This window comes from Rhagoletis zephyria, unplaced genomic scaffold (genome assembly GCF_001687245.7).
Source record: "Rhagoletis zephyria isolate East Lansing unplaced genomic scaffold, Rhagoletis_zephyria_1.1 Rzeph_scaffold_18067, whole genome shotgun sequence".
Taxonomy (NCBI): Eukaryota; Metazoa; Arthropoda; class Insecta; order Diptera; family Tephritidae; genus Rhagoletis; species Rhagoletis zephyria.
Genome location: NW_016175128.1, coordinates 1 through 10,288, shown reverse-complemented (window position 1 = coordinate 10,288; position 10,288 = coordinate 1). Strand labels below are relative to the sequence as shown.

The window sequence follows — 10,288 nt, the reverse complement described above, 5'->3', positions numbered from 1 at the left end:
TTACAAATCGCATTTAAAAATAATTTAAAATTGATAGGTTACTTTAAAAGCAGATAACTAGCCTTGAAACAACTGCCGTCCTAGAGAATAAAAAATGGGAAAAAAGAGAAAGCCAGTGTTGTTGTTGCTACAAATGAAAAAGATGGAAAAAATATGTGCCGTACAATAGGGGCAAACAATTGTACAAACGAGAGAGAGAGAGAGAGAGAGAGAGAGCAGTAGAGGCAGACTGGAGAATGAAGGGCGCATGCTCCAAGACCGCTGGCAAGTCGATCGTTTCCTCTCTCAGCAGTCGGGCTCACTTCTTCCCTGTTTCTTCATTCTTTTTCCCTGTTCTTGAAATTTTCATTTTGCCGACCTCCCCTTTGAGTCGAAGGATCTTGCGAGAAGTGGTGAGTGAGCCAGTCAGTGAGTGCGAGGCTGAAGAAAACGAGAAGAGAAAGAGAAGGAGGCAGGGTGCAGTGTTGGGCCAAAAGCGAGGAACGGTGTCACGCAGGCCTCGCCGACTCGATGTGTGTCAATAGTGAGAGAACCCAAACTGAGAGAAAGAGAGAGAGAGAGAGAGAGAGAGAGAGAGAGAGAGACCAGAATTCTCTCTACGATTTCGTCTCAACTTGCCGTGCTTGCCAGTAAACTTGTCAGTCTGAATATTTGCCTGGCAAAGATCGCACTGATCTGCGGCCAGCCGAAGCACTGATCGGCAGTAGAAAACGCGTACTAGTTCACGAGGAATTGTACCTCAATCGAAGCTTCAATTCTCTCTCNCTCTCTCTCTCTCTCTCTCTCTCTCTCTCTCTCTCTCTCTCTCTCTCTCTCTCTCTCTCATCAGTCTTTTTATCATCACTTGTGCAAACAAGCATTTTTATGAGTTGTTTCTCTAACAGACGACTTTGACTTGCAGCTGCTCCACTCAAATCGGTGTTTGCCGGTGTCTAGCAGTTGTGATACTCTAAATTTGCTTGCTTCAATCACTATTTTTCTTGTTTTTTTCTGTAAGTAAGTGCACCCTACTTTCATAATTGTTGTTGTTACTATTTTTGGTTGTTTGGCTTACTGCTCCAAAGGAAGACACTGGCACCACCGGCATACACGCTGCTGGTCATTTCTGTTTGCATGAGCTTCTTACTTAAACTACTTCCTTTGCAGTTCACTTTTCATGACTTATTTACTCTCTGCTTTGGCTGCCAAAACAGCTTCAGTTTGTCCGTCAATTGCCAGCTGATCGACCAGCATTCACTCATTCGTCTGAGGACAAGTATTTCACCAGGACACTGATTGAACGGTAATTTAAGATTGTTTGCCTTTATTGTTTGCTATTTTCCCAATGCGGGTTCATCTAGTTGTATTGTTTTTCATTTATGCTCACCTAATTTTTGCAAAAATTGCGTGCTTCTTCTATTGTGTACCAAGAGATAGAGGATAACTTCACTGCATGCATTTACCGTCAGTTTCCACAAAACTATCTTTTTTTCTGATCAGTAATTTTCTTTTGGTCTATTCTATTTGTTCTGCCCTAGATGAGCTTTGATTTTGGCACGATCAACGACATTCCACCACACCGCCAGAATGGCGGCGACAGTGGATCGGCGGGAAATGCTCGACACTGGCGACTGAAAAACAAGCGAGGCTCCAGTCTGGACAATGAGCTGTCGGTGTCTCGCTCCATCGAAGAAGTGGAGGGAGAAAACAATGGCGGTCTGAACAACTACGGCACTCAGTACGGCACTCCGATCGACTATCGCACGCAGAGTTCACTCTCAGAGAATGATGGTGTGGGCAGCCTGGGTGGCCTGGTGGGCACTCTCGGCACCTCGGCCACACTGCCTGCTGGCATGGGAAACGCCATTGCTGCGGCCAGTGCCTCTGCCAATGTCGTCAATAACTTTCGCTTCTCTACCGACGAAATAAGCCAGTTCAGACAGGAGGCTACCTTAGACGGAAACACCGAGCAAACTGGTGGAGGCACTGGCGGGCGAAGTACACGAGCCACCACTCCCGGCGATGAGCAGATCTTCCAGGAGCCGGTTGAGTCCTTGCAAATTCGAATCGGCCGACTGCTCAGTTGTGAGGAGATGTGTGACATGCACTTTCTCGTCGGCGGTGGAATGCTGGTTAGTAGTCTGCGNGAGCAGATTTTCCAGGAGCCGGTTGAGTCCTTGCAAATTCGAATTGGCCGACTGCTCAGTTGTGAGGAGATGTGTGACATGCACTTTCTCGTCGGCGGTGGAATGCTGGTTAGTAGTCTGCAAAAATGTTTTTGTTTCTTTACAAAATATTAAACTACAATGCTTGTCCAATATAGGTAAACAATGGAAGTGTAAACAATAGCCACACACCGAGCTCAAACGGTCAAACTCCAACCACTCCACAGCAACGCAAACTGCGCATTCCTGCTCACCGACTGATCATTGCTAGCGCTAGTCCCGTCTTCAAGCAGCTTCTCTTTGACTCGGCCACCAATCAGCTGATCGTGTGCGATGAAGACATTGAGATAACAGACATTGAGCCAGCTGCATTTCTAGAATTTCTGCGATACGCCTACACTGACAGTGCCAGACTGACCAAAGACAATGCCGTCGGCGTGATGGTGGCCGCCCGACGCTATGAGATCACCAACCTCGAACGCCAGGCTATTGAATACATTCACAAGTGTTTAGCAAAAAAGTCCTGCATGGCCATTTGGCTGTCAGCACGAGCCTATGGTGAAAGGGACCTGGAGAGAGCGGCCCGCAAGTCAGTGAACCACTTTGCAGAGACCGCCCTCCTCTCCAATGATTTTCTGCGCGCCGACCAGGTGACAGTGTGCGAACTGATTGGCGACGATCTGCTCCGAGCAGATGAGATTATCGTGTTCCGAGCACTGACTCGCTGGGCAAAGCAGTGCTGCCTTCGAGCTGGCCTCTGTCCGACGCGTGTCAATGTGCGCGCCTTCATCGGGCCCGGTCTGGGCTTGATACGCTTTCCGCTGATGAGCGAGGAGCAGTTGCAACGAATGGTCGCCGCTGAAGGCATTCTCGACGACGAACTGCTCCGAGCTCTAGTGCACTGCTCTCGCAACTGGCCCAGAGTCTCCAGTCTCATCTCATCAGCAGGTGGGCCACTGTCATTTCCAAATGAGCCACGAACCTTTCAAAAGCTGCACAGTGGCCGAGTGCACAACGGTAAGTTTGTTAGTAGAGTCTTCAGACCAGAGAGTACAGCAAAGTACGGTCGATTAGTTTATCAAACTTTGAGATCATTGTTCCAATTCACAGCTTGATTTTCTTTTCAGTTTTCCGCTTTGCCTCCTTTGAGAACACTCTGCCCAATCGATATCTCAATCGCTCGCTCAACTTTCTCACCAACAAACGTATCTGGTTGTCTGGCGTGGGCCTCTACGCGCCACGAAAAGCCTGCACATTTTACCTAAACGTTTGGGTACGAGTGCGTCGAGCTGACCACGAAGCGCAGACATGGAATTCCCCAATGGAACGTGTCGAGCAGACGGTCTTCCTCAAGTACGATGGATCGGGGCACATTCTCAACGTAGTTTTTGACGAGCCGCTGCAGTGCGAAGCAAACGTGCAGTACGAGGTGGCAGCCTGTGTGTCGCCCACCACTCGCTCCACCTCCATCGTCAGGGCCCGGCTTCACCCGCACCTCTACTACACGCGTCCCAGTGATGTTAACTTCTACTACGGCACTGAAGGGCAGTACGCGACAAAGGTGCGCATCAACAATCGCCAGGAGAACGTCATCTTCAACTTTAACTGGGAACGGGACACTGGCAGCATGCAGGAGGACTCACAGTCTGACTCGGCTTCCAATAACAACTTCTTTCCTGCAGCGACGGCTTCCTCTGAGCCAGCCACGCCGGCAAATCCTCCGCCGCCGCGACCACCACCGCCCACTGAATACCGTCGTCCATCACGAATGCAGCGACTGCGACGTGCACTGTCCTTTATTGATCGGCGCGAGGACGTGGCTACTCGAATCAGAGAGTCTGGCCTTCTTGAGGGTCAGATTCCACTTTTAATGTTCTACGCTTGATGTGAAGGTGCAGCTTAATATCAGTGCACAATCGTTTGACTGATTTTCCCTCTCCCAATCATTTTTCTCTGTCCATTCCAGTGTTTGCCAGTACGTGTGTTGTGTAACCGACAAACAAACAAACTTTCCTCGTATGATGGACAGTAATGTCCCGTCTAAACTATCACTCTTCTTTTACCCCTTTTGTTTTTGCTCCTCAATCCCATGTGCCACAATCAAACTGATATCCAATGCTCCCTTTTAGCCTCAATTTTCTAGTCACTTTGTTATTTAAATTCCCAGTCTTTTTTTAAATAGAAAACAAACCTACAAACAAATTATCTGTTCAAGCATATTCCAAACTTGAATCTACCCAATTTTCTCCTTTTTTTTCAAAACAATTATTTAACTTTTGATCAATTTTTTNCAATCAAACTGATATCCAATGCTCCCTTTTAGCCTCAATTTTCTAGTCACCTTGTTATTTAAATTCCCAGTCTTTTTTCAAATAGAAAACAAACCTATGAACAAATTATCTGTTCAAGCATATTACAAACTTGAATCTACCCAATTTGCTCCTTTTTTCAAAACAATTATTTAACTTTTGATCAATTTTTTTTTCTTAATTTTAAATGACACTGTTTTCAAAAACTTTCCAGAGAATCAAATCTTTACAAAATGCAAAACTCAATCACTACATACATTGTGCCCAAACAAATCAAACTCATTTTAAAAATTAGTTTTTGTTTAATTGTTATTTATTCTCAAAAAATTTATTTAGTTAAAATTTTATTATTTTGTTTGTCTTACACTGACACTTTTTAAATTTATTCTGTTACACTTTGTCAAATCATTTATTAAAATTACTTATCTGCATTTATTCAGTAACAAATATTTATTTTTAAATTTTTTATTGATTATAAAAGTATTTTAGTTTTTAAAAATTTGTTTGCTTTTATATTTTTAAATTTCAAAATACAGATTTCTTGATTTTAATTTAAATAAAAATTGATAAAAACTGTTACCTGTTTTACAGCAGTTTTTGTAAAATAGTCAACAGCTGGCGCCATAGTTAAAAAAATGTCAATGGTAAAATTAAAAAGATTTAGTTCAAGACAAAATAAATATTTTTTGGTTTTCGTAAATCAGAAGTGCTTTATTTTTTGTTGTACAAGTAGTTTTTTTACTGTAGTTTTATTTCTAAATTGTATTATATTCAGGCGCATTAAGCTAATTTATTTAGTATTTTTCATTGACATTTGTACACTTTAATGAAAGCAAATATGCTAATTATCAATTACTTAAACTGTGCGTACACTTCATCCTGTCCGCATTCATTTGAAATAACTTGCTGATGTGTATACTAATTGAAACTGTCGGTTAGGTGCTATTTCTATTCGATTATTCTAATTTTTAAAAAAGTAGTAATGCCTATTTTATGTTTACCAATATGACTGAACATTTTTAGAATTGATCCATTTTGCCTAATTACCCTATGTTTTTTTAATGTTTTACTATTGTTTGCAACATTACTTTAGTTTTCAGTGTTTTTATCAAAACAACTATATAAAAATAAACGCTAAATTATTTATTTCCGATGCAATTGCATGTTTCTTTAACATATTTTTGTCACACTACCATTAGGATTAAATTAATCAAAACAAATAAATACAATTGCCCAATTAATTTTAATTAAATTTTCAACAATAACAATTATTAATATAGTTGAGTGTGTAATTGTGCAAGATAGTTTGTGTCCGGTGTGTCTTTGTGTGCAGTGAGAAGGAAAACATACTTTGTAATAATTAAAAGTTTTCTAATTATGCATAATTTAAATACAAATGTAATGTGCTGCAAAAAGCAACAACACAAAAACAATTTGGGCTGCTGTACATTCTATTGTAGATCACTTTTTCATGCTACAAAGTTTGGAATTTGGTGTTTGTCAGACTGGACAGCTTGTGTGCTTGCTTGAATAAAGAGAATCATGTAGCAGAACAATGAAAGGGAAGGACTATGTACATTGTATAAAGGAAAAATGGACTTGGTCATTAAAGAGAAGAAAAAGGNCTTGAATAAAGAGAATCATGTCGCAGAACAATGAAAGGGGAGGACTATGTACATTGTATAAAGGAAAAATGGACTTGGTCATTAAAGAGAAGGAAAAAGAAAAAGGGAAAGTGAAAGAGGATGAAAACTGAACAGTGATGGGTGAACAATAAATAGGTGCAGGTGTGTGATGGTGTGTGTATAGTGGGTGTCTTTCATACTCGGTTTGACTGTTTGATCAGAAAGGGTTCCGTTTTGGTAACAAATGAGTATTGTATTAAAGTGCTGGCTTGGGATCTATGATCAAGTAAGTCAATTGACGACGGCATCAAAGATTAAAAGTGAGTCTACTTTTCTTGCTATTTTACACAGTCATTGTTTTGCCCGATAGTAGGGTGAGTACGTGAGAAAAGTCGACTGCCTTTTTATCTTTGATCAGTAATACCACCGTCAAAATGTACCACAGAGAAGAAATGGAGAGAATAGGGTTTTTATAAAAGAGAAAAGCAGTTTCAAGCAGTCCTTCTTGGTTATCCTGAACAGCCGTAACAATACCTTCGGTTGGAAGTGGGTAAGAAAATCTTAAACATTTTCCTCATACAAAAATATATCGACACGTGTTGTGTTGTGTATATAAACTCTCGCAGTCGGTAACAGTCGCAGTTTGTACTTTGTGGCTCGGTTAACAGCCTGCTTCGACCAACTGGCCAACAAGCCAACAACTGCTCTACTGGCCAGCAGGCGAACAAGCTCACAGGTGGACTTTGCTGAGACATCTTTGCCTCCAGTAACTTTACAGCCTCATTGTGCAAAAATAGAGTATTCTTTTGGCGAGTAGTACAGGGTAGTAGAGGTGGCGGTGCTGGTGGTGGAGGTCAATTTGGACTAGGAATCAACATTGGCAGAGATTGGTTGGGTTCTACTTCAGTAGGTGATGATTGCTGTCGGTGCGGAAAAGAGATTCTGTTAGTTACGAAGTAAATTCAGTTATTAAGAAGACTTACATGAATGGAATTGGTCACTTGCTCGCACAACCCGCTTTCTTACGGCTTCTTTGTTGGTACTTTCATTAGATGACCAAGACAAAGGGGAGAATGTAGAGCAAATCGACAATCAAGTGAGTCGCAACGGTTGTTAGAAGACTCTGCTTCACACTGGGTGCTGCATTGTTAGTGGAATCGATGCCTGCCCGACTGACTTCCTCAATTTCGGGTACCTCTTCCACGATGTCTTCGGCTGTGTTCGAGTGATAAGAGCACTGCCACGGATCAAAGTAAGCTTCGTTTATTAGTGGCTCATCTTTGAAGGTAAACACGCCACGGAACTTGTGGCGAAACAGCCATATCAGCTGACATGGGTTGTGCATCTCCTTTGGATTGCCGTGAAAGATGATCTCATGCGCAATGGGCGCCGCGAGAATGGGCCGAAAAATGGCAGCATCAAAGGCGGCGAGCTTCTTTAGGTACAGATTGATGGTCAGCGGCCGTTTGGTGTAGGTGAAGACGCCTCTTTCCAGTTTGCCCAGTTTGCCGTCCAGGTATATGTCCACTGACTTGTTGTTCTCCGCCTTCATGTCAAACGCATGCTGGCGGACATGATTGAGCGACTTGCTCAGGTGGAGAATGCGAACGTTGTACAGGTAGAAGAAGGCGTTGTTGTCCAGCTCCTCCAGTGGACCGCCCAAGTGCAGCTTTGCGAGAAGAGACTGCCGAAATGTGTAGGAGCGAATCTTGCGAATCTTGTGGTTGTAAATTTCCAGCTCCTCTAGATTTTCAATGGAGTTAAGTGCATCGAAAAAGGACTCCTGTGTTCCATCATTGACGGCAATGTGATCAAACTTGATCGCTCGAATGATCTGCTTTGTGCCGTTGAATGCCTCTGGATCGAAATGTTCTAGGTTGGTGCAGTTTCTGATGACAATCCGGCGAAAGCGAAAGTCACCGAACGCATTTCGATCAAGTTTTTTCAGGTTTTGGTTGTTGATCAGCATCAGCTGATCGAGTTCAGTGGTTTCGCTCTCCTCATCAAAGAGAAACTTGATGTTTCTGAACACTTTCTTTATATCGGCAAATTTATTTCCATCCAGTATGATGGTGTCAAAGCCGTCCACCTGCAAGCAAAAGGAGTCATCGCGTGATGGACACCTGGCAGAGACATGAGATACTGAAGACTGGAAGAGGAGAAGACAGAGGAGTGCAGCACCAAAAATGGTGCAGTACGTTGAGGTTCGATACTGTTCTTGAGCCATGATACAGTTTGGAGGATATCAGGATTCGGGTGGTGATTGGGCAGGACAGAGGAGTTGTGGCGATACTGGCAGTCGAGGTTGCAGAGATGCTGTGGAAAAGAGATGAGCACAGACACACAGACACTGAAGACGATCTTTTTTCAAAATACTTGGCTGGAAATTAACTGCAGTGTATTTTTTGTTAATTATTTTATTTCAAAGCTTTGTTCTCATCCCTGCTGGCGGCATATGAGACGATCACCGAGATGGGAACAATGCGAGTGAAGGTTGCAAAAGCACACTAATGAGATGTGCTCATTAGTGATGGCGCCTGTGTGCGCACTCGAGGAATCACGACTAGAGCCTGTAGACTGGAGCAGTTCGATAGTCTTCTAATGATTGCAATCTTGATTACGGTAGATCGCTTTTACCCGTTGCTTTGCTCCTGCTCTCTCTTTCTCTCTGGCGCACTTTCTGGTGGCTTTGCCTTCTATCGAAACGTGACAAAGCAATGTGCTGGTTAAACGGTTGCGGTTTTATTGTCGTTTTGTGGTCTGCGTGCGATGGTAAACGTTGAAATTTTCCGCTACTGCTCGGAGGAGACACAAAAACCCGAATCACCACAGGGCACACAGTTTTTTTNGCTCTCTCTCTCTCTCTCTCTCTCTCTCTCTCTGGCGCACTTTCTGGTGGCTTTGCCTTCTATCGAAACGTGACAAAGCAATGTGCTGGTTAAACAGTTGCGGTTTTATTGTCGATTTGTGGTCTGCGTGCGATGGTAAACGTTGAAATTTTCCGCTACTGCTCGGAGGAGACACAAAAACCCGAATCACCACAGGGCACACAGTTTTTTTGCTGCACACAATAAATTAATGCCAATTACAACTGTCAGAAGGGGTGAGAGAAAGGCTGGGCTGCTGAGCAGACAGAGCAGGCAGTTTGGATCTGTTTTGGATCGCCGGTTGTGTCTCTGCTACTGACTTCTGCTGCACTGGTACTAATTGCACTCTTACGTAATGGATGCAAGTGACGGCTAGTGTTGTGTGTTGTCAGCAGTTTGCTGCTGTGCCATTTATCAGAGCTGTTGCAGATGCGACCGCCAGAGAGATGATGATGATGCTGATGCTGATGTTGATTGGTGCTGGTGGTAGTTCTTTGCCGACTAGATGAAAGCAGTTGTGTTGTTCTGGTCGAGTTCACTTGCCCTCTAATAGTCAGGCAAATGAATGAATTTCTATTTTGGCCTTTGCAAGCACATCACTTCTTACAAGCTGATTTATTCTTTTTGTCGCCGATTTATTCGTGCGCAAAACGACGCTGGTTGGGATTAGTGGTGTAGCAGTGTCGTGTTGAGCCGCTGAACGATGGCCATTTGAAAAGCGCGATGCTGTCTACCGATTTGCTGGCGTTAGAATCCTCAGCCCGAAACTTACTGGATATTCTATTCTTCCCGATTGCCTTCCACTTCGTCCTCCTTTTCTTGCTGCAAACAAATTGTCTGTTTGTTGTGTCGCCGGTTCTTTGGTTGTTGTTCTTGCAGCAGTCAGCACACTTGCAGATTTTGCTGCTATATTTGGCTGAATTCTGCAAGCGGAAAGCGAACAAGAAAATCTTTCACTTTTTCAACAATGTTTAGACAGATGTGTGTTGGGTTGTCGCGCCACGAGCGTTTTCGGAGCACTTTACTAGGAAATTGATTGTTTCGTCCTTTGGCTCTCTTCTCTAGATGGCTAACCGGAGATTAGGCACCAGTTTGGTGCACTGTTGCACTGAACACAAAAAACGAAGACAAAACAAACGCGCTGAAGGCTGCCGATTCACTGCTAAAATGCCAATGGTGTCGTTTGATTCAGTTCAATTGATGCTGATTGAAGATGCACACTGTGGCGGTCGTTGATGGGCAAACGTCAAAATAAGAAGGGCGGGCAGGCAGAATTGAAGAGTCCTTCCTTTTCTTCAAGTAAGGTACACTCACCGTTCGACTGGCGCCCTAACGAGATGAGA

The 10,288-nt window shown here is 43.4% G+C and overlaps 1 protein-coding gene across 1 annotated transcript; it reads left to right on the top strand.

Annotated features, from left to right (window-relative positions):
* The first annotated feature begins 1,517 nt into the window (after positions 1–1,517).
* On the top strand, positions 1,518–5,237 carry LOC108380058 (uncharacterized). The gene is made up of 3 exons (XM_017636423.1): positions 1,518–2,234; positions 2,303–2,674; positions 5,229–5,237. Exons 1-3 carry the CDS (start codon positions 1,518–1,520, stop codon positions 5,235–5,237), a joined length of 1,098 nt encoding a protein of 365 aa, XP_017491912.1.
* Positions 5,238–10,288: the final 5,051 nt, after the last annotated feature.